The 24,887-nt window shown below is 38.1% G+C and overlaps 1 protein-coding gene across 9 annotated transcripts in view; it reads left to right on the top strand.

Moving 5' to 3' along the window:
- The window catches only part of MAPK10 (mitogen-activated protein kinase 10), a 603,644-nt gene that overhangs the window by 444,565 nt on the left and 134,192 nt on the right, over nucleotides 1-24,887 (top strand). For all 9 annotated transcript variants that reach the window (XM_043448312.1, XM_043448316.1, XM_043448311.1 and 6 more), the window contains one exon: nucleotides 14,941-15,110. In XM_043448312.1, the coding sequence (XP_043304247.1) occupies nucleotides 14,941-15,110 (170 nt within the window). The remainder of the gene's footprint in view (nucleotides 1-14,940; nucleotides 15,111-24,887) is intronic.

Genomic DNA, 24,887 nt, shown 5'->3' with positions numbered 1-24,887 from the left:
ATGGAAGATTTAGCCGGTCACACCATTCCCTGAAGCCAAAACCTAATCCAGAGCAAGGTCTTAAATTCCTTCAATTCTACGAAGGCTGAGACAAATTAGGAAACTGCCAAAGAATCCGTCAACTCAGTTCAGTCACTCAGTCATGTCTAAGTCTTTGTGACCCCATGGACTGTAGCTCCCCAGGCTCCTCGGTCCATGGGATTTTCCAGGCATGAATACTGGAGTGGGTTGCCATTTCCTTCTCCAGGGGATCTTCCTGACCCAGTGATCAAACCCAGGTCTCTTGCATTGTAGGAAGACGCTTTACCATCTGAGCTTCCAGGGAAGCCCCCAAGGGCCATTAAGAATGATGCTAAATCTATTCTGCTTGTGCTCTGTAAATGGAAAAACAAAGCCTAGATGGCAGCACATCTATTCATGATATGGTTTACTAAATAATTTAAGCCCACTGTTGAGACCTACTGCTCAAAAAAAGATTCCTTTTGACATATTACTGCTCATTGACAATGCATCTGGTCACCTAAGAGCTCTGATGGAGATGTACAGTGAGATTAATGTTGTTTTCATGCTGGCTAGCACAGCATCCATTATGGAGGTCATGGACTAAGGAATGGTTTCCAGTTTCAAGTCTTATTATTTAAGACATTTTGAAATGACAGAGCTGCCATAAACAGTGATTTTTCTGATGGATCTGGGAAAAGTAGATTGAAAACCTTCTGGAAAGGATTCACTATTCTAGTTGTCATTAAGAATATTTGTGATTCTTGGGACAAGGTCAGACTATCAATTAAACAGGAGTTTAGAGGAAGTTGATTTTAACCCTTCTGGATAACTTTGAAGGGTTTGAGACTTCAATGGAGGGAGGAACTGCAGATGTGGTGGAAAAGCAGGAGAACTAGAATTAGAAGTGAAGCCTGAAGATGTGACTGAATTGCTACCATCTCATGGTAAAACTTTAACAGATGAGGAATTGCTTCTGAGGGATGAGCAAAAAAGTAGTTTCTTGAGAAGGTAGCTATTCCTGGTGATTTTCTTTGAAGAATGTTGAAATGGCAACAAAGGATTTAGAATATAATGTAAAAATAGTTTACATTCAGTATCACAGTAATCCAAGTCTATGCCCCAACCAGTAATGCTGAAGAAGCTGAAATTGAATGGTTCTATGAAGACCTATAAGATCTTCTAGAACTAACACCCAAAAAAGGTTTCCTTTTCATTATAGGGGACTGGAATGCAATGGTGGGAAGTCAAGAAACACCTGGAGTAACAGAAAAATTTGGCCTTGGAGTACAAAATGAAGCAGGACAAAGGCTAATAGAGTTTTGCCAAGAGAACACACTGGTCATAGCAAACACTCTCTTCCAACAATGCAAGAGAAGACTATACATGGACATCACCAGATGGTCAATACCAAAATCAGATTGATTATATTCTTTGCATCCAAAGATGGAGAAGCTCTATATAGTCAGCAAAGAAAAATACTGGGAGCTGACTGTGGCTCAGATCATGAACTCCTTATTGTCAAATTCAGACTTAAATTGAAGAAAGTGGTGAAAACCACTAGGCCATTCAGGTATGACCTAAATCAAGTCCCTTATGATTATATAGTAGAGTGACAAATAGATTCAAGAGATTAGATCTGATAGACAGAATGCCTGAAGAACTATGAGTGGAAGTTTGTGACATTGTACAGGAGGCAGGGATCAAGACCATCCCCAAGAAAAAGAAATGCAAAAAGGAAAGATGGTTGTCTGAGGAGGCCTTACAAATAGCAGATAAAAGAAAATAAAGGGGAAAGGCAAAGGAGAAAAGGAAAGATATAGCCATTTGAATGCAGAGTTCCAAAGAATAGCAAGGAGAGATAAGAAAGCCTTCCTCAGTGACCAAAGGAAAGAAGTAGAGGAAAACAATACAATGGGAAAGACTAGAGATCTCTTAAAGAAAATCACTGATACCAACGAAGTCACTTTCATGCAAAGATGGGCACAATAAAGGACAGAAATGGTATGGACCTAACAGAAACAGAATATATTAAGAAGAGGTGGCAAGAATACACGGAAGAACTATACAAAAAAGGTCTTCATGACCCAGTTAATCACAATGGTGTGATCGCTCACCTAGAGCCAGACATCCTAGAATGCAAAGTCAAGTGGGCCTTAGGAAGCATCACTACAAACAAAGCTAGTGGAGGTGATGGAATTCCAGTTGAGCTATTTCAAATCCTAAAAGATGATGCTGTGAAAGTGCTGCACTCAATATGCCAGCAAATGCGGAAAACTCAGCAGTGGCCACAGGACTGGAAAAGGTCAGTTTTCATTCCAATCCCAAAGAAAGGCAATGCCAAAGAATGCTCGAACTACCGCACAATTGCATTCGTCTCACATGGTAGCAAAGTAATGCTCAAAATTCTCCAAGTCAGACTTCAATAGTATGTGAACCGTGAACTTCCAGATGTTCAAGCTGGATTTACAAAAGGCACAGGAACCAGAGATCAAATTGCCAACACCGCTGGATCATAGATAAAGCAAGAGAGTTTCAGAAAAACATCTACTTCTGCTTTATTGACTATACCAAAGTATTTGACTGTGTGGAAAATTCTTCGAGTGATAGGAATACTGGACCACCTGACCTGCCTCCTGAGAAACCTGTATGCAGGTCAGGAAGCAATAGTTAGAACTGGACATGGAACAGCACACTGGTTCCAAATAGGAAAAGGAGTATGTCGAGGTTGTATATTGTCACTCTGCTTATTTAAATTATATGCAGAATATATCATGTGAAATGACAGGCTGGACAAAGCACAAGCTGTAATCAAGATTGCTGGGAAAAATATCAATAACCTCAGATATGTAGATGATACCACCCTTATTGCAGAAAGCAGAGAACTAAAGAGCCTCTTAATGAAAGTGAAAGAGGAGGGTGAAAAAGTTGGCTTAAAACTCAACATTCAGAAAACTAAGATCATGGCCTCTGGTCCCATCACTTCATGGCAAATAGATGGGGAAACAATGGAAACAGTGGCAGACTTTATTTTTTGGGGCTCCAAATCTCTGCAGATGGTGACTGTGGCCATGAAATTAAAAGACACTTGCTCCTTGGAAGAAAAGCTATGACCAACCTAGACAGCATATTAAATAGCGGAAACATTACTGCCGACAAAGGTTTGTCTAGTCAAAGCTATGGTTTCTCGAGTAGTCATGTATGGATGTGAGAGTTGGATTATGATGAAAGATGAGTGTCAAAGAATTGATGCTTTTGAACTGTGGTGTTGTCCCTTGGACTACAAGGAGACGCAACCAGTCAATCCAAAAGGAAATCATTCCTGAATATTCATTGGAAGGACTGATGCTGAAGGTTAAAATCCAATACTTTGGCCATCTGATGTGAAGAACTCACGCCTTGGAAAAAACCCTAATACTGGGAAAGATCGAAGGCAAAACGAGAAGGGGATGACAGAAGATGAGATGGTTGGATGGCATCACTGACTTGATGGACATGAGTTTGAGCAAGCTTCGTGAGTTGGTGATGGACAAGGAAGCCTGATGTGCTACAGTCCATGGGGTCGCAAAGAAGCGGACACGACTGAGCGACTGAACTGAACTGTAAACACAGTTGATAAGGCAGCGGCAATGTTTGAGAGGACTGACTCCAATTTTGAAAGAAGTTTTACTGTGGGTTAAATGTTATGAAACTGGTTTGCATGCTATGCATAAATCATTTGTGAAAGGAAGTCAGTTGATGTGGCAAACTTCATTGTTGTCTTACTTTGAGAAATTTCCACAGCCCCTTAATTTTCAGCAGCCACCACCCTGATCAGTTAGCAGTCATCAATGTCAAGGCAAGAGCTTCCACCAGCTAAAAGACTATGATTCACTTCACACTCATTGGAGTTAGCATTTTTTTAGCACTAAAATATTTTACAATTGAGATATTTAGTTTCAGACATAATATATTGCACACTTAAGAGACTACAATATAGTGTAAATACTTTTATATGCACTGGGAAGCCAGAAGATCCATGTGACTCTTTTTTTTTTTTTTCATTATGGTGAACTGAAATGAAACACACTATTTCCAAGATATGCATGTGTTGCTGGCATCCCATATAAAAGGACTACAAGGCCTCATGGTAATGATTCTTAGATAAAAGTTGTACTGTTACCCTTTGCTGAAGTCCTCAATCTAGGATTTCTCAAGTGCAAAATGAAAATACTTAAGGCTTTTGTGTGTGTTCTGTGCTGATTTATTACACACTCTACACAGCATCTGGTCCTAATATAAGCATGGTACTTAGTAGGTATTCAAGCAGTATTAGTTATCTTCCTTTATATACAAAGAACAGGCAGGTAGTAGCCATGCCTGTCCTGTTATTGATTACTGTTATATGGTTTTTCACTTAAGTGAAAATAGTGATTAAACAAAATTTATGTCTTAAGAGTTTTTACTGCATTACTGATTTGTAACAAGCCATTGACTCCACAGAGTAAGAGTCTCTGGGCCGACCAGCATAAAAGTGATATAGATTCCATACTGCAGTCTTCCTCTTAAAGTGGAAACACTTCAAGAAGTTGAATGGGGAAAATATGTTCAGGAGAGAACAAAATCTATTTAGGTTGATGCAAAAATAATTCTGTTTTTACATTGTTGAACTTTGCTCTTAGATACTGGATACATGCTTAAATAAATGTTATGCTGTACATCATTTTAATGTGCATTTTTCACTTTGTTTTGTTTTTTGTTTTTTGCTAATGATTTATTACTTGCTGTTTATTTTATATTTATTTTTAACTAGGGGAATGATGTTAGGCCAAAAGCAAATTCAAGTGACTTTCTTATTCGAATTCAAAATGGGTCATAAAGCAGCAAAGCCAACTTGCAACATCCATAACGCATTTGGCCTAGGAACTGCTAATCAAAGTATAGTACAGTGGTACTTCAAGAAGTTTTGCAAAAGAGATGAACACCTTGAAGATGAGGAGTGCATTGGCTGGCCATCGGAAGCTGACAGCAACCAACTAATAGGGTCATTGAATCTGATCCTCTTACAACTCCACAAGAAGTTGCTGAAGAACTCACTGTTGACTGTTCTATGGTCATTCAGCATTTGAAGCAAATTGAAAAGGTGAAAAATCTCAATAAGTGGGGGCCTCGTGTTGTTGCTCAGTCACTAAGTTGTGTCTGATTTTTTGTGGTCCCATGGACTGCAGCACTCCAGGCTTCCCTGTCCTTCACCACCTCCCAGAGAGTTTGTTCACATTCATATCCAAAGAGTCATCCAACCCTCTCATTATCTGTCATCCCCTTCTCCTCCTGTCTTCAATCATTGCTGACTGAAAATCAAAAAATTTGTTCTCTTGAAGTGTCATCTTTTCTTATCCTATGCAAAAGCAATGAACCGTTTCTTGATCAGATTGTGACATGCCACTAAAAGTGGATTTTATATGACAACTGGCAATAACCAGTTCAGTGATTGGACCAAGAAGAATCTCTAAAGCACTTCCCAAAGCCAAACTTGCACCCCCCCAAAAAAGGTCATGATCATTGTTTGGTGGTCTGTTGTCTGTCCAATCCACTACAGCTTTCTGAATCTCGGTGAAGCCACTACATCTTTGAAGTATGCTCAGCAAATTAATGAGATGCACCAAAAACTGCAACTCCTGCAGCTGGCATTGGTCAACAGAAAATGCCTGATTTTTCTCCACAACAATGCCCGACCGCATGTCACACAACCAATGCTTCAAAAGTTGAATGAATTGGGCTTTGAAGTTTTGCCTCATCCACCATATTCACCTGACCTCTTGCCAACTGACTACCACTTCTTCAAGCATCTTGAGAACTTTTTGCAGGGAAAATGCTTCCATAACCAGCAGGATGCAGCAAATGCTTTCTAAGAGTTGGTTGAATCCCAAAGCAAGGATTTTTATGCTACAGGAATAAGCAAACGTATTTCTTGTTGGCAGAAATATGTTGATTGTAGTGGTTCCTATTTTGACTAATAAAGAGGTTTTTGAGCCTAGTTTTAATGATTTAAAATTCATGGTCTGAAATCACAATTACTTTTTCAGCAACCTTAATCATCCTTAATGTCATTAAAGATTGTCTCAAATCTCCCCTTTAAAATGCATATGTAGACTATGTAATTCAGATTTTAAATGGATTCAACATATGCCTTTCTGGCATAACAAACAGAGTAGCAGGCATTGTTCCTGCTGACTTTATATTTCAATCATAGAGGGACATCATGAGCAATTCAATATATTGGTCATAACTACAAGACTAAAGAGCATAACACAAGACTACTTGTGTCAAAAGCAGAATCGTCACTTTTGGCAGATAGTTTTCAGGGCTTCTCTGGTGGCTCAGAGGTTAAAGCATCTGCCTTCAATGCAAGAAACCCGAGTTTGATCCCTGGGTCAGGAAGATCCCCTGGAGAAGGAAATGGCAACCCACTCCAGTATTCTGGCCTGGAGAATCCCATGGATGGAGGAGCCTGGTAGGCTACAGTCCACAGGGTTGCAAAGAGTCAGACATGACTGACCGACTTCACTCAATTTCAGTATCCAAATATCAATGCTAAAATACTATCCAACAGATTGACCAGTTCATTTTCTGGAGATGTGTTTTGTAGTGAATTCATCTTGGCTATCCCCACTGAGCTAGATCAACATCACATCCAGAGCATCTTCAATAGTGCCTGCCACATGGTAGGTGCTCAGTAAGCATTTAACACCCACTCCAGTCTTCTTGGGCTTTCCTTGTGGCTCAGCAGGTAAAGAATCTGCCTGCAAAGCAGGAGACCTGGGTTTGATCCCTGGGTTTGGAAGATACCCTGGAGAAGGGAAAGGCTACCCACTCCAATATTCTGGCCTGGAGAACTTCATGGAGTGTATAGTCCATGGGATCGCAAAGAGTCGTACACGACTGAGCAACTTTCACTTTCACTTCAAGCATTTAACAAATACATTTTCTGGGCATCTCTGAAAATCCAGATTTCCATCACCAACACAAAACTGTCTACTTCAATCCTGAACTGTTCAATGAACTTCAAACTCCAGACTGAGACAATCGATCAGTGAAAGAGTAGGATGTGTTACTCATTTATCTCTCTTAAACTCTATTCCTACAGCTCAGTTTTTCATAAGAAAATGACATCACCATTCTAAGTTATTTTAGCTGAACAAATGAATAGTTTAGTAAAAGAAAAGTGCATATTTTGGAGTTGGACAAACTTCAATTCACATTAATTGATACAACTATTAATAATTAATAGTTCCAAGACTTTGAGCCAATTAACAACTCTATATGCCACTTCCCCCACCTATTGTTAGTGTTGAATATAGTATTTAATGGAATCTGAAGTTCACCTTTACTTGGCAAGTGATTAATGCTGGTTCATCTTTCTCCCCCTGCCTTATTGAGAACTGATATCATATGACTTGTATGAAGCAGAGTTCTATGTCTTTGATGAAAAATGCTGTATCTACTGCCTATTTGTTGATTCCAGGTTTATATAAAGAACTGTTGAATATTTTTTCCCTTAGGGTTGAGTGCTGGAGAAATTTTGCTTTTTCTATGAACTATTGTATGATATACTTCATGAAATTAGCAAATCAAAACTTGCCACTCACTGTGGTTTTGTTGTTATCATGCTTTTCTATGGCTTGCTTAACCATGACACTAATTTTCGTGTTCCAGACAGTAGGCATTCGTAACTCAAGTCTTCTGGTAAAATTGTCATCTGTCAGCCTGCTTTATTTGACATTTGTTCTTAAGCCCGGATTTCATGGTTTTGTTGTTTCTATATCTTTTACGGTGAACTGCACAAATCCTTTTTGAAACCACACAGAATATAAATAATAAATGAATGAAAGAATAAAATTGCTTGGTATTATAGATATTAAGTGCAGAACTAATCCAGGCCTGATGATCTTTTCAGTTATATCATTCAAGAGAAACTAAAGAAACTTTACATTTAAAAATTCTTAAACCTTAATGCTTCCTGCTCAGGAACTGACTGGCACTAACATTGGCCAGCCATGCACAAATGAAAATGGGGAGGGGATGGCATACAGGTTATTAAATTTGAGAAAAATGCAACCAAGACTTTGGACATTTGCAAGATAGGATGAGTAACATGGGACATTTTTCTTTGCAATCTCCAAAGCAACGCGCTAGCCACTGAACTGATGATGGGCAATCATGAAACAAGGCTTCTTTTTTTTTTTAATAGGTCTCTGTAATATGCAGTCTTTTCACAGAACAGGTTCTGTTCAGATTTCCTTTCTGCCTACCAAACTGCTAGCAACAATAAAGTCTTCATTTCAGTTCAGTTCAGTCGCTCAGTCGTGTCCAACTCTTTGCGACCCCATGAACCGCAGCATGCCAGGCCTCCCTATTCATCACCGACTGCCAGAGTCTACCCAAACCCATGTCCATTGAATTGGTGATACCATCCAACCATCTTATCCTTTGTCATCCCCTTCTCCTCCTGCCCTCAATCTTTCCCAGCATCAGGGTCTTTTCAAATGAGTCAGCTCTTCGCATCAGGTGGCCAAAATATTGGAGTTTCAGCTTCAACATCAGTCCTTCCAATGAACACCCAGGACTGTCTCCTTTATGATGGACTGGTTGGATCTCCTTGCAGCCCAAGGGACTCTCAAGAGTCTTCTTCAACACCAAAGGTCAAAAGCATCAATTCTTTGGCGCTCAGCTTTCTTTATAGTCCAACTCTCACATCTATACATGACTACTGGAAAAACCATAGCCTTAGTTAGATGGACCTTTGTTGACAAAGTAATGTCTCTGCTTTTTAATCTGCTGTCTAGGTTGGTAATAACGTTCCTTCCAAGGAGTAAGCGTCTTTTAATTTCATGGCTGCAGTCACCATCTGCAGTGATTTTGGAGCCCAAAAAAATAAAGTCTGTCACTGTTTCCACTGTTTCCCCATCTATTTCCCATGAAGTGATGGGACCAGAGGCCATGATCTTAGTTTTCTGAATGTTGAGCTTTAAGCCAACTTTTTCACTCTCCTCTTTCACTTTCATCAAGAGACTCTTTAGTTCTTCACTTTCTGCCATAAGGGTGGTGTCATCTGCATATCTGAGGTTATTGATATTTCTCCCGGCAATCTTGATTCCAGCTTGTGCTTCCCTCCAGCCCAGCGTTTCTCATGATTTACTCTGCATATAAGTTAAATAAGCAGGGTGACAATATACAGCCTTGACGTACTCCTTTTCCTATTTGGAACCAGTCTGTTGTTCCATGTCCAGTTCTAACTGTTGCTTCCTGACCTGCATACAGGTTTCTCAAGAGGCAGGTCAGGTGGTCTGGTATTCCCACCTCCTTCAGAATCTTCCACAGTTTATTGTGATCCACACAGTCAAAGACTTTGGCATAGTCAATAAAGCAGAAATAGATGTTTTTCTGGAATTCTCTTGCTTTTTTGATGATCCAGAGGATGTTGGCAATTTGATCAATTTTTTTTTTTTGCAGATGGGGGACAGGGAGGAAATGAGTTTGTTTAGAATTTTTTAAAGAAAATTCTATCATGTCTGTACCAAGTAAATTGTCAAGTCATTTAAATATAAGATTAGTATTTGGTGGAAGAATGAGTTAGATACTTTTAAAAATAATTTGAGTCAATAATAGAATAGACTCTTCTAAACTTGTAGTTATTTTGAGCTATATTGATCTCCAGATGTTACCACTGTGATGTTTATCATTTTTAATGTAATATTTCTTATTTGTAATTAATTTCATCAACATCTTAGCTGCTTCTTTGGAAAGAGACTTTTCATTTTGATGAGCACGTATGAATACTTGTGAATTTCATACATTCATCCCATGTTTTATATAAATTTAATATAAATATGTCATGGAATGTTTATTTCCATGAGATAAATGAGGTAAAGTTGACTGGGCACTATATTGCACCTGTGAGGTAGAAGAATATGTCCTAGGGAATATGACATCTGGGTGCTGGTACCAAGGAAAGTCATCTTGGCATTATTTTTAACTTCCACATCCTTTGTTTACTTGGTTTAACCTGCATTTCTCTGTGTTTTGGCCTCTCCAACTAGCCCTTTTTGAGTGGTGAGATCTCTTACATCTACTGTTCTTCAAAATAGTGGTTCTTGAAGTTTGTGAAGCCTGTTAGAAATACAGACTCTTGGTCTTGTCTTAGTCCCACTGAATCAGAAACTTTTCAGTGGGGCTCAGCAATCTGTTTTATAAGTGCCTGGTGGACCTGTCTGAGTATAAGACTTTGTCAGAATCTTGAGTCTGGAGCATGGGTCTCTTTCTAAATACTTAATTGAGAGTGGGGATAAATCCTTATGCCTAACTAGGCATTCTGGTTGCCAATTTGTGTTTGCTCAGGACAATGGAATTTATCAATGGTAAGGAACTCCCCCGGAGTAGCCTGAGAAGGTCCAACTTTTCTTTCTATTATGTGAGATCCCAGATTTTCTGAGAGTCAGTGTTCCCTGATGTAGATGCACAGATATTATTTCTGCTGTCTAATAAGTGTTTCACTTTGCCAATATCTCAGGCAGAGCTGGTATGATCTGTTTCAGAGGCTTCAGGCAGTCCTTCACTCCAGGGTGTGATTCTCAATATCCATCAGAACACTTAGAGGGCTTGTTAAAGTAGCATGTTGGGCCTCAGAGTTCCCGATTCAATAGGATCGGGGTGAGAGTGAGGCAGTCTAGTTTTAAACAAGCTGCAGGCGTGCCAATGTGGATGCTCCAAGGAGCACATGTGAGAATGATGTTCTAATGCTGCCTTTCTCAAAGTCAGATCCTCAAATCAGAACCATCTGGACTGCCTACTAATCAGTGTTCCCTGATGTAGATGCACAGATATTATTTCTGCTGTCTAATAAGTGTTTCACTTTGCCAATATCTCAGGCAGAGCTGTATGATCTGTTTCAGAGGCTTCAGGCAGTCCTTCACTCCAGGGTGTGATTCTCAATATCCATCAGAACACTTAGAGGGCTTGTTAAAGTAAGATGTTGGGCCTCAGAGTTCCCGATTCAATAGGATCGGGGTGAGAGTGAGGCAGTCGTAGTTTTAAACAAGTCTGCAGGCGATGCCAATGTGGATGCTCCAAGGAGCACACTGTGAGAATGATGTTCTAATGCTGCCTTTCTCAAAGTCAGATCCTCAAATCAGAACCATCTGGACTGCCTACTAATCTCCTGACCCTCAGGACGTATCCTGATGGCCTGAATTCAGATCTCTGAGGGGTTATGTCAGTTTGTATTTGATCAAGCTCCCCAGGTGGTCCAGACGCACGTTCACATCTGAGGACCAGCTAGAGGGGGAGGACTGGGCATAAGGTTAGCCAGAGAAAACACAAATCAAGTCTTCGTTTCAACATAACCAGTTTTAAACCATGACTTGTCATCTGTGGTTGTTTTATACGTAGTAGTTGAATGAATTAATGATAATGAATGTAGGTAGCCAATTAATCACTACTCTGTTTGCTCCCAGCATCTTTTCTTTATTCTGCTCTAAGCTACATCATCCATATTTTAACTCCCTGCTTCTTTGACTGTCTCCATCTAGATGGGGACCTTATCCTTTTGTTCTGTCTCCAATGTCAGAGGTCTGGAACAAAAGGATCATTACATAGGATCACTACACACATGGAGTGCAGTTGGAATAAGTGACATTCCAGAGGTGAAGAGAATATGTGGGGGAAAAAGAAAATAGATTACTTAGGTTTCATGAGACTAGTGTGTGCTAAGAATTTTGTGGGTGGTCAGAAATAGAATAGTAAAGAATGTAAAGAAGAGTCAGAACATGGCAAATGGCAAGTCAGGCATTTCTTCCCAAATTAACCTTGACGGGGGGTGCTTCCCCTGTGGCTCAGCGATAAAGAATCTGCCTGCCAATGCAGGAGACATAAGAGAGGCGGGTTTGATCCCTGGGGCAGGAAGATCCCCTGGAGGAGGGCATGGCAATCCACTCCAGCATTCTTGTCTGGAGAGTCCCATGGACAGAGAAGCCTGGCGGGCTATGGTGCATAGGGTCACAAAGAGTCGGACGTGACTGAAGTGATGTAGTATGCATGTACAACCATGACGGATGAAATTTATTTGTTAGTCTAACTATGATTTATTTAGCCTTTCCTAGTTGAGAGGAAAAATGACTTTATTAGGGTTACTTTGCCAATATGTAAAAAAAAAATCTAGAGTAGAAATGGATTATAGATGTGGAGAACAGTTCCTGATACTGTTGTTGAAATAAAGGATTGTTATAATGTTCTTGCTTCTGCTATTGTCCACACCCATTGTCTAAATTATAAACTCCGTTTCATCTCCCCTGAATGGGCTTACAATGCCCTGATTCTTAATAGTCTTATTAAGAAGTTTTAGTTTAGTTTTTAGTTTCCTGTTTAGTTTAGTTTTCTGTTCTGTGCTTCATAGACTGTCTCCTGAATTTCAAACCTCTCATCACTGTATTTGTAAATGACTTGAATTTTCAGTCTCTGTCCAAACAACCTAGATTCCTAACATAGTCCACTCTGTTCTTTGACCTCTGTGTGCATTGGTACTGGATTGTTGCTAGCATATGCATCCCAATCATAGACTGTATCTGTCATGAGTACTCTGGTCTCAAGTCTGTCTGCGGTCTTAAGATTCTTGACTAGATTTGTAGATTTTGCCACCATGTCCACACAGTCCTCATTGTATTCTCCTCATTTGCATCATTGATGCTGCTTGCCCCTCTTCCAAGAGCATACCAGGGCAAATTAGTTTGTATTTCCATTTCAGTTTTTTAATTAGAAATGAAATACCAAAAATGTCTAAGGATATATGCAATGGAATATTACTCAGCCACAAAAAGGAATGCATTTGAGTCAGTTCTAGTGAAATGGATGAATCTAGAGCCTGTTAAACAGAGTGAAGAAAGTCAGAAAGAGAAAAACAAATTTGGTATATTAAGGCATATATATGGAGTCTAGAAAAATGACACTGATGAACCTATTTACAAGGCAGGAATAGAGACACAGACATAGAGAACAGATTTTAGACCCAGTGGGGGGAGGAGAGGGTGGGACAGATCGACAGAGTAACATTGACATATACACTACCATATGGAAAATAGATAACTGGTGGGAAGCTTTGTACAACCCAGGGCTCTGTGACAATTGAGAGGAGAGGGATGGGGTGGGAGTGGGGGAGAGGTTCAGGAGGGAGGGGACATACGGATACTTATGGCTGATTCCTGTTGATGTATGGTGGAGGTCAACACAATATTGTAAAGCAATTATCCTCCAATTTATTTATTTATTTATTTATTTTTTATCCTCCAATTTAAAAATATTTTTTAAATGTCTAGGGAAATGGTTTCATTATCAACCAGAACTTCAGAGCCTGACAAGGTTTAACTTTTCTTTCATATTATGAGAGAATTAGATTTTCTGAGGTCAGTGTATGTTAAAACCATATAAAGACCTTTAGATTCTGGCTCAGAACATTAAAGCCAGTTTTGCTTTATTTTTTACTAGTTAAAACTTTGGCATGCTCAAAAATGGTAAGTTACATAGAAAATTATTCATTATGTGGGAATGTCCCATTCATTATGAGTGGGGAATGTCCCACTCATAGACCACTAGCACTGGTTGATAAGCCACATCAACTATTATTGTGGCAACTAAAACATGCCCACAGGTCTCCCAAATGCCTGCTAAGGGTTGGCACCACCTCTAAAGAAAACCACTGGTTTAGACTGTTCAATTGTCAAGTGCTGCAACTGGGAAGGAACCCAAGGAACGTGTGTGTGCTCAAAACCTGAATGACATCAGCAAGAAGGAAACGAATGACTTTTTGGGTAGGCATCCACCAATGTGTGCCTCAAGGAAAAGGCTGGATAATATTCTGTAACGTCTCTTTTCACTATAGACTCCAAACTACTTAATGTCATAGAAAGCAATGTAAGATCGTTTATGCATAAACAATGACCATGGATAATGGATATTTACATTATATATTCATAAATCATGATTCAAAATAGCAATTTCTTCAATTGCTAAATATAATTAATAGAGTTTCTCTTAATGATAAACAAAAGATATAGCAATTGAGATACTTAAAATCTAAGCTTGAAATGAATAAAAAAGCTGTCATGTGGTATTTTAGAACAGTGTTAGTGACTAAAATCTTTCAATGCAGGATAGTAGCAGTTTGGGTATTACTGAGAGCAAAAGAAGTCAACACTATTTAATTCAAATTTTCCAAATTAAAACTATGCATTATTTTGTATCTCATTTCTTTCTGAGAAAAGGATGTAGATACAACCTTTTTTTTTAAGGCAAATTAGCCCTCATTGCTCTTTTTCTAAAAATTTAGTTTATTTATTTGGCTGTGTGAGGTCTTAGTTGTGACATGTGAGATGTTTACTTGCGGCATGCCAACTGTTTGTTGTGGCATCTGAGGGCAGTTCCCTGACCAGGGATTGAACCTGGGCCCCCTGCATTGAGAGCACAGAGTCTCAGCCACTGGACCACTAGGGAAGACCTAAATACATTCTTTTATTCTTCTTCATATGGCTGTTACCACAGATGGTCAGGGATCATCTTTGAAGTATTAATATCTAACATGGTCTCTAGGGCCAGTGTATGTCTGGTAGGTGTTTGCTGCATAAATAAATGGTTTCAGTGAAACATTTCAGAAAAGATGATGCAGATCTAAGAATATTTTATCATAAATAGTTTTAATATTGAAAACAAATTTTTCTTTGCACATTTCTAAGCTCTTTTACTCTAGATTATCATGTATGGGCTAATAGATATTTTTTCCTGTGTGAAATGCAGGTTTATATAATGATCACAGATGACAAAGTATTAGTAATCATTGAAAGAACAGGCTTCTCTGCAGCTCATTGCCATTCTGGCTGTTCACTTGTTTCATGTTTTTGTTGTTCTTTTCCACAGGGATTCGATAAACAAGTGGATGTGTCATATATTGCCAAACATTACAACATGAGCAAAAGCAAAGTTGACAACCAGTTCTATAGCGTGGAAGTGGGAGACTCAACGTTCACGGTTCTCAAACGCTACCAGAATCTAAAGCCTATTGGCTCTGGGGCTCAGGGAATAGTCTGGTAAGTAGGATGGATTTAACTTCTGTTTTTAAAGGGAACAAGCTGTATATGTTGACTAGCCACAAACACATGTATACAAATATACAATATGACTTGAGATGGGAAATATCCATTCTACCAAAGAAAAATAAATTTATGAACATTATTAGAAATTTATTGACCCATTGGTTAACAATATGTACATCTTTGCTTGTGACTAGCTTTTTCCTAGTTAAAAAAAAAAAAAAAATCCATTGCACAACAACCATAGAGGAACCAAGAAAACCAGAGGTTTTGCTAAAGCATTTCAAAAATCTTATTTGGATGTTTTCGCAGCAAGAAATGAGGAAATATGTGTTCAGATAACCAGAAAATAAAGTTCTCTACTCTGAAGAAGTATAAATGAGATCTCAAATGTTTCAGTAACTTTTAAAGTTTAATGTTTAAAATTCAGTTGCCTATTAGAAAAGAGGTATTAAAAAAATGTTTGTTGAGTATTTCCAAAATGGAAGGATTTTGGACTCCTTGGTAACCGTTCTTTTTGTGACATTTTGAGTGGCAAATTGAAATGAGGACAAATCAGGATCTAACTTGCTGGTTATAAAACTCTTACAAGAGTGATGATACCAGATTGGTAAGCATTTTTTTTTGTAGTTTTAACTTGTAATTTAGCATCCAGATATATTTAGTGTGAACTTCTTAGTGTAATTTTCAATTTTGTGGCTCACAACTATAAAGCAAAAATTTAGGACACACACTATAAGTATACATGTATATTGATATTTATTTATAAGGGATATTTACTTACAACAGTATATTTATTTGTTGTATAAATTAAAGCTATATTAGGGATATCTGTTTCAAAACACAAATATCCCTTTTAAGAGATGAGATGAAGATGAAATAAACATTATTTTAAAATAGGTTTTTTAAAAATAATTTTATTTATTTTACTATTTATCTTTGGCTGTGCTGCATCTTTGTTGCTATAGAGGCTTTTCCCTCGTTGCAGCGATTAGGGGCTATTCTGTAGTAGTGGTGTGTGGGCTTCTCACCGTGTGGCTTGTCTTTGTTGTGGAGCACGTGCTCTTGAGCATAGGCTCAATATTTGTGGCACACAGGCTTAGATGCTCCACAGCACGTGGGATCTTCCTTAATCAGGGGCTGAAACTGTGTCTCCTGAATTGGCAGGAGGATTCTTTACCATAGAGCCACCAGGGAAACTCTCGATTTTGTTTTAAAAATCCTTTTTCCCCCTCTCATTTGATATATATATGTTTTTCATATTTCATAAGATGATCCTAAAATCTGGTTCACTTCAATTTTTAAAAAATGTATTTTTAAGACTATTTTTTAAGGGTGGTTTCAGATTCACAGAAAAATCAAGAAGATGATTCAGATATTTCCCAAAAATCCCTAGCTCATACACATGCATGGTAGCCCCCAGTATCAACATCCTCCACAAGAGTGGTACATTTATTACAACTGATGAACCTACACTCACACATCATAATCACCAAAGCCATAGTTTGCAGCAGGGTTCACTCTTGGTGTCATACATGCTATGGCTTTAGATAAATGTAAAATGATATGTATTCATTTTTATGGTATCATATAGAGTATTTCCACTGCCCTGCCAATCCAATATACTCCACCTATTTATTTCTCTCTGTATCCTCAACCACTGGCAACAGTTGATCCTTTTACTATTTTCATAGTTTGCCTTTTTCAGAATGTATAGTTGGAATCCAACAGACTATTGGGTTGGCTATTCAGATTTTCTTCTTTCACTTAGTAATATGCACTTAAGTTTCTCTCATGTCTTTTTATGGATTGAAACTCATTTATTTTTAGCAGTAAATAATATTCCATTGTCTGGGTGTACCATAGTTTATTTATCCATTCACCTACTCTTAAGACATCTTGGTTGCTTTTGTTTTAGCAATTATAAGTAAAGCTGCTTTAAACATTTGTGTGCAGTTTTCATGTGGATATAAGTTTTAATAGTTCACTTCATGTTGACAACTCATTTTAAGCTCACTCTCAATGCTTAGTCAATGCAAATGGCAGAAGTGCCTGGCTGGTATACTACTAAATCATTTACTAGCACTTAAACCTCATTTCGGAGAAGGCAATGGCACCCCACTCCAGTACTCTTGCCTGGAAAATCCCATGGATGGAGGAGCCTGGTAGGCTGCAGTTCATTGGGTCACTAAGAGTCAGACGCGACTGAGCGACTTCACTTTCACTTTTCACTTTCATGCATTGGAGAAGGAAATGGCAACCCACTCCAGTGTTCTTGCCTGGAGAATCCTAGGGACGGGGGAGCCTGGTGGGCTGCCGTCTATGGGGTCGCACAGAGTCGGACAGGACTGAAGTGACTTAGCAGCAGCAAACCTCATTTATCAAATATACCAAGGTTTTTATTGAAATTCACCCAGGGAATTTCAGTCTTTGCCAGTGTCAATCAGTAGCTGTTTTTGCAATTTGAAGACGGAATATTTTAATATTTTAAAATAATGGGTCAAAACTTCATTGTGTAGATATTTTAAAAACTAGGTAAATTTTTATTTTTAATGTTTATTTATTATGATGCAAGGTTGCAGGTCAACATCTTTGTGACACAAAATGTCACAGGTGGCACAGTGGTAAAGAAACACCTGCCAATGCAGGAGATATAAGAGATGTGGGTTCGATCCCTGAGTCACGAAGATTCTCTGGATGAGCAAATGGCTCAGTATTCTTGCCTGGAAAATCCCATGGGCAGAGGAGCCACCATGACGTTACAAAGAGTTGGACACAACTGAGTGACTGAGCACACACACACACACACAAGGTTGCAGGTGAACTTCTGTATTACACAAAGCAATTTCAAGGTGTGGTAGACAGAATAATGGTCCCTCAAATAATCCCCAGAATTCTTGGTATGGTATCTTATTTGGCAGAAGGAACTTTTGCCATATAACTTTAAGATGAAGGGCCTTAAAAATGGGGGATTGATTATCCTAGAATGTCAAGGTGGGACCATTGTAATCACATGAATTCTTAAAAATGGAAACGGAAGACAGAAGAATGGATAAGAGAGATGCAAGAAGAGAGAAGGGAACAGAGATGCAAAACATGAGGGGGCTTGCCTTATTGTTGCTGGTTTTGAAGACAGAGGAAAAGTGTCATGAGACAAGGAGTAGGGCAGCTTCTAGAAGATGGGAATACCCTCAGTTGCCAATTAGCAAGACAATGGAGATCACAGTCATACAACCACGAGGAACTGAAATTTTCCAGCAATACCCAAATGAGCAAGGAAACAGATTGTTCTACAGTACCTCCAGAAAGGAACTCAGCCTGCTGACATCCTGACTTTATCCCTGCGAGACTCATGTAGGACCTCTGACCTGAAGAACTGTAAGATAATAAATTTATGTTGTTTGAGCAGCTAAGTTTGTGGTGATTTGTTGTGGCATTAACACGAATACATACAGTATAATAGTCTACTATTAAGATGATTGCTATAAATCTCCTAAAAAGCAGACACACCAAACTGTATTATTTTCAAAGGAAGGAGCTCAGAGTGCCTCTGTCAACTGTCCCCAAACTGTGAAATTCCCTTTTTCCTTCCAAGTTGCATCTTTTACCCTAGATCATATATGACCAATGTGAGGAGGATAAAATGTGCTTGGGAGAGACCAGTATTAAATATTAGTAAGGCTTAATTTGGGCTTCCCTGTGGTTCAGCAGTAAAGAATCCGCTTGGAATGCAGGAGCCACAGGAGATGTGGGTTCGATCCCTGGGTCGGGAAGATCCTCTGGAGAGGGGTGTGGCAACCCACTCCAGTATTCTTGCCTGGACAATCCCATGGACAGGTCATCCTGGTGGGTTATGGTTCATAGGATTGCAGAGTCAGACATGACTAAAGCAACGTAGCATCACAAGGCTTAATTCATTTTCTAGATTACATGTTTATGTTTTCTTCTGCATTCTACTGTGTGATTTGGATACTGTGTGATTTGAGAGTAGGAACCCCATTTAAGAGGTCACTACATTCATGAGGAATTTTCAAAGCAAAATAGAAAATAAGACAGAGAACAAAAATTCCTGTGAAGGAGGAGAGATTACAGGTGGAGAAAGTAGAATGATCCGTGGATACCTTTTTTAAATGAAAAGTTGTAGAACATGAGAAAATTTTTCCAAGACTCTCAGTTTAGATGTTCCAGTCTTCATTGGAACCATTTCACTTTCTTTCAAGTAAAACTACCACAAAAATCAAGAGTGGTATTAAGAGGAAGTTAATAGATTTTTAAAGATTAAAAAGTAGACCTAAAGCATCATTTTGCTTAAGAAGTTAACAGATTGTCCCAGAAACACTTGAATATCTACTAGAACTAATAGTTTTGTAGCATTTTTTATAGGGCACTAGCTAATTGCTAGAGTTAGTCACTCAGTCGTATCCAACTCTTTGCAACCCCATGGACTGTAGTCTACCAGGCTCCTCTGTCCATGGAATTCTCCAGGCAAGAATACAGGAGTGGGTAGCCATACCCTTCTCCAGAAGATCTTCCCTATCCAGGAATTGAACCTGGGTCTCCTACATTGCAGGCAGATTCTTTATCATCTAAACCACCCGGGAAGCCCCTTATAGGATACATGGGGCCTCTGTTTCTCCTTGTACAGAAATGAAATCATACAAGGTCTTAAGTATAGTAATTGAAACAAATCTCAGTAAATAAACTGTCCTTGAGTACAATTTTTACTCCAGTAAAATCAGTAAAATTAATGATAGCTTTATCAGCAAACTTGTCAAGAAAAGGACACCTGAATTCCAAAATATTAGCCTTGGAATTTCCTGAGATTAGAGGAAAATAAAAGTAGCAAAGATGAAGATGAAGGGGCAGAAATGGGATTATGTATTCATCTCCATCATCTTCCAATACCATTCTACCACATGCACAGATAGCACAATTCCAGCACATTACCTTCTGTATATGTATATAGTTGTCTCTTCCTTGTCCCTCTTCCTCAACCTAACTTTGAGTTATCTGTTTACTTATTATAATTTGGGTTTGTGATGTACTATTTTTCTGGAAGATCTACTTTTGTATTAATTTGTCCTATCTACCTGCCTTATATTTAATTTTTTTTCCTGTTGCATTTTGTCAATGGTGAGTTCATCCACCTCTCTACACCAAAAACACATTTATTCCCAACATGCTTGTAAAATCCACACCTTTTCTCTGTTCATGAAAACTCAGATTTGCGTATTTTGAATGCCTCAATAGGGTTGCAAAGAGTTGGAAGTGACCGAAGAGACTTAGCACACACACATGCACGATCCTGAGTAAAGTAACTGGGAGAAATTGGAGACTGGGAGTATCTGGGATCCCCAGAAGGAGGTGGAGAGCAGACAATGTGAAGCATATGATTTATTTTATTTTATTTAGAACAGGAATAAGACTGTGGAAGAACCAATTCCTCCTCCTCCTCCAAGTGGGAAATTCATCATCAATTTTTTTTATTCTGGCATACATCACTATAAAATTCTGTGTATATGTACAAGAAGGATTTTGCTTTTCAAGTGAATTGTGATATATTAGTACTTATGTCACAGAATCTCCATTCTCCTAACTTGTTTAAAATGGATTATCCTTTCTCCTGTTCCTGTTACCTTAAACTTTTTATTGGTTTCTTATATGTTGTTTCCTCTCTTTGAATGGCTTCATTGCTTACTTACTATCAGGAAAATAAATAGGTGATACTAAAGTATTTTCAAAAGGAATTCACCATTACCATGCTATTTTTTTCATTCACCATACATAATAGACCAAATATGTCATTATTTAGAATCATTAAATAAACCCAGAAAATCTAATATAAAATCTTTAGAATAAATGAAAATTTTCTTTCTACCACTGAGGAAATTATATTACCCATTGAAACAAAAAGAAACTGATGACTTTCCTTCTCCATGTGAACAAAGAAGTCCTCTGTAGCTTCCTAGGTGGGGAATCACAAAGTGATTTATAAAATGTGTTTTTGACAACAGTAGTCAGGAGCCAGATGAACAAATCATTTCAGAACATCTTTTCAATCATCAGAAGAGGATCTCATTAGCATTGTGTCTACTACCAGCTCCAGAACAAAAACTGAACGTAGGAAGAAATCAACAGCAGGGAATTCATTATCTTCTCTTACTTCAGTTCTGCTATTGCTTGTCAAACCCAGAAAACATTCTATTTTCTCAGTTCATTCTGCAAAGATGATTTAAAGTGACAGTGGAATGGTGGCAAAATTCAGGTCAATCAAGTTCAGCAGAGAATACTTGCCAAGTTTGATCTGCCCCTTAATCGAAAAGAATTGATGGTACAGTTTTAAATGACAGGAAGTATTTTAAATGACATTTTCTTTCCTTCTTGAGGTTGTTTTCTTTATCATCTGTGCATGTGTGCTAAGTCACTTCAGTTGTGTCTGGCTCTCTGTGACCCCACGGACTGTAACCCACCAGGCTCCTCTGTCCATGGAATTCTTCAGGCAAGAATACTGGAGTGGGTTGCCATTCCCTTCTCCAGGGGATCTTCCCAACTCAGGGACTGAACCCACACCTCCTGCATCAGCAGGTAGGTTCTTTACCACTAGTGCCACCTGGGAAGCCCCTCTTTATTATCTACATGTAATCAACTTGTAAGCAGTCCCAGTGCAATTTTGCAAGGTGATCTTTTACAGGATATTTGTGTCAAAGATGTAAGCTGAATGCTTAAACAGTGTAGACTTACAGTGGCTTATTATAAAAAATATGTACTTAGAAAATTAAATATTTATTATACACTGTGTATTAACTAAACTTTCCTAAAATTCCAACTAGAACAGGAAGACATAGAAATAAAAGTAATTGCAGTCATAAGATGCCCTGGTAATAATGCAGTGGGTTAATCTATTTTAAATTAGATACATATCCATATGTGTATATACAAAATGAATATATAACAAATACATAATTTATAACATATTGCATATGTATATGTTAATATAACTTACATAATTTACAAAAATGTAAAAAATCATTTCTGGTGATTGTCCTTCAATCAGTGGTCTACAGCAATAAGTTTCCATGCAGATAAACAATCTAAGATTTAAGTTGCCAAACATGGTCAGCAGAACATCGTGTGTTCATGTATTTTTATTTCATCACTTTCCTTTGATAAGTGGATACTGGTGAGTACAGTGAGCCTGCCTAGCAATATCCTATCACCCTGGTCAGGTTAAGGATCTGGGAGATGGTGAAGTCCAGGGAAGCCTGGGATGCTGCCGGCCATGGGATCGCAAAGAGTCAAACATGACTGAGTGACTGAACTGAATGGAGACTGAAAAAAATGTCTAGAATTCCTGTACTTGTGGCTTTTTTGATCTATTTAATATGGGTGTGATCTACATGGAAGGAGGACAGGGATAGAAAACGTTCTGTAAGAAACACTGTGATGCAGAAAAGTAAGTTAGTTACAGCATTTTATCTTGTGGGCCCATTCTTGGCTCAGCATCTGAAAATGTAGTTATATTATCTTGGTACCCGTATACAGATACATATGTGTTGGAACCTTATTTACCCTCAAATAGGATTTAAAGTGATGAGGCCATACTATAGCACGGGAAGCTCTACTTAATGTAATGTGGTGATCTGAATGGGAAGGAAATTCAAAAAGTAGGAGGTGTATGTATATGTTGGCTGATTCATCTTGCTGTACTGTAGAAATTAACACAGCGTTGTGAAGCAACTATACTCCCATAAAACTTAATTTAAAAAGAAAAAAAAGTGATGGAAAAGATAGATGTGATTTTAGTATCCATCTAACTTTTAGGGAAGATGGTTCCCATATGCCTCAAAGTAGAATCTCCTTAAGGGTGATGATATAATAAGGCATACAAGTTGATTGAAGACCTCCCCTGTGCTTTAGTAGGGATAAAAGGAAAAGGAGTTTTTTTCATGGTTTGTTTTTTTAATTGTGGGACCATAGTTTGTTTATATGGTTTTCTTCATGGCTTGTTTTTTTAATTGTGGAACACAGTTTGAATCTTTGCCTTCCTATTTCCACATAGTACTTATTATAATAATAATAATAATAATAATAATGAGTTGTATCCTCAGTGCTCAGCATGTCCAACTCTTTGTGACTGCATGGACTGTAGCCCACCAGGCTCCTCTGTCTGTGGAATTCTCCAGGCAAGAATACTGGAGTGGGTTGTCATTTCCTCCTCCAGAGAGTCTTCCCAATCCCCAGGGATTGAATCTGTGCCTCCTGCATTGACAGGTGCTACCTGGGAAACCCCTAGTAAGTAGAATTACTGTGGGTAGGCCAGAGCTCTCATCAAAAACCAAACCAAGACAACCAAGAACCAGCCCCCAGAATTTCTGAATTTGTTCAAATGCTCAAAATAATTACTGATAATCATCAAATCACATTATTAGAGCATCAGAATCCTTGGAATTTTCTTCAAAGTATAGTAACTTCTATGTGCTTTAAAAAGTGAGTTATGGAAAGTCTCCCCCTTTCAATGTGCTCAGTTTTATTTAAAAAGATATTATTGACTCACTGATGCTTTTAGCAGCTTTTCTCATCTTGGTGATGAATTGGAGCTCTTTTATCTAGACTCTGATTTAATCACCCTTGAAATAATGGCACAAAGTTACAAAATGACTGGTAAAGATTAAGGAATATCTGTAGATATACATCAAAGCAAAGGAGATGCAACCTCAGCAATGTTAGGCTGTATGATGGAAAGATACTCAATGTATGTTTATTGCTGATTGAGATTGGATGGAAGTTAAGTAAATTATCTGAACTCTGTAAAATATTTGCACATTTACATACTATTGATTCAATTACAGATTTTTTTTTGTTTGTGTATGTGTGTGCTCAGCCATGTCTGACTCCAACTCTTTGCAACCCCAGGGACTGTAGCCAACTAGGCTCCTCTGCCCATCGAATTTTCCAGGCAAGAATATTGGAGTGGGTTGCTATTTTCTCCTTCAGGGGATCTTCCCAACCCAGGGATGAACCCTCATTTCCTGCATCTCCTGCATTGCAGGTGGACTGTTTACTGCTGAGCCATCCAGGAAGCCCTATATATATTTTAAGATACCTTATATTATTATATAATTATATTATTATATATAATTATATATAAAAATAAATATATATTTAAATATATATTTATATAAATATAAATATAATATAAATATTATATATTATATATAATTATATTATTATTATAATATAAGGTATTATTTAAGATACCTTATATTATCATGTTCACTTATTATAATTATAAATACACTTACACTTCAGAATAATTGAATTTCCCATTGTGCTTTATCAGTGATAGTATTTATTATTCAGTCTTTCAGAACTCATCTGTACTCAACTGTGAAATGGAGACATTGGTATCTCGCAGGACTCAAATAGCATAGAACAAACCTGATATATGAGATTGCTTTATAAATCTGATGTTGTCATAAATTTTAGTAGGTTTCAAGGAAGGTAGACAATGTTACTCTTCTATCAACGGAAAATTGCAGAAGGTCAACACGTATAACCCAAGATGGCTGACCATAACAGTTGCTTAGACTGTGCATATTGTTTGCATATTGTAGTTGAGAATATGGGATGCAAAAAATGACTTACGTAATGCTCCATAATTGAGTCAAGAAAAGCCTCTGAAGCTTTTCATTCCTGTCTTTCAATCTGAGTTTCAGTTAACCAAGGATATTTACAATTTTACACAAATTTAAATATTAGTTTTTAAATTTGCAA

This window comes from Cervus canadensis, chromosome 26 (assembly GCF_019320065.1).
Source record: "Cervus canadensis isolate Bull #8, Minnesota chromosome 26, ASM1932006v1, whole genome shotgun sequence".
In the NCBI taxonomy this organism is placed as follows: Eukaryota; Metazoa; Chordata; class Mammalia; order Artiodactyla; family Cervidae; genus Cervus; species Cervus canadensis.
This window is presented reverse-complemented; position numbering and strand designations above follow the sequence as displayed.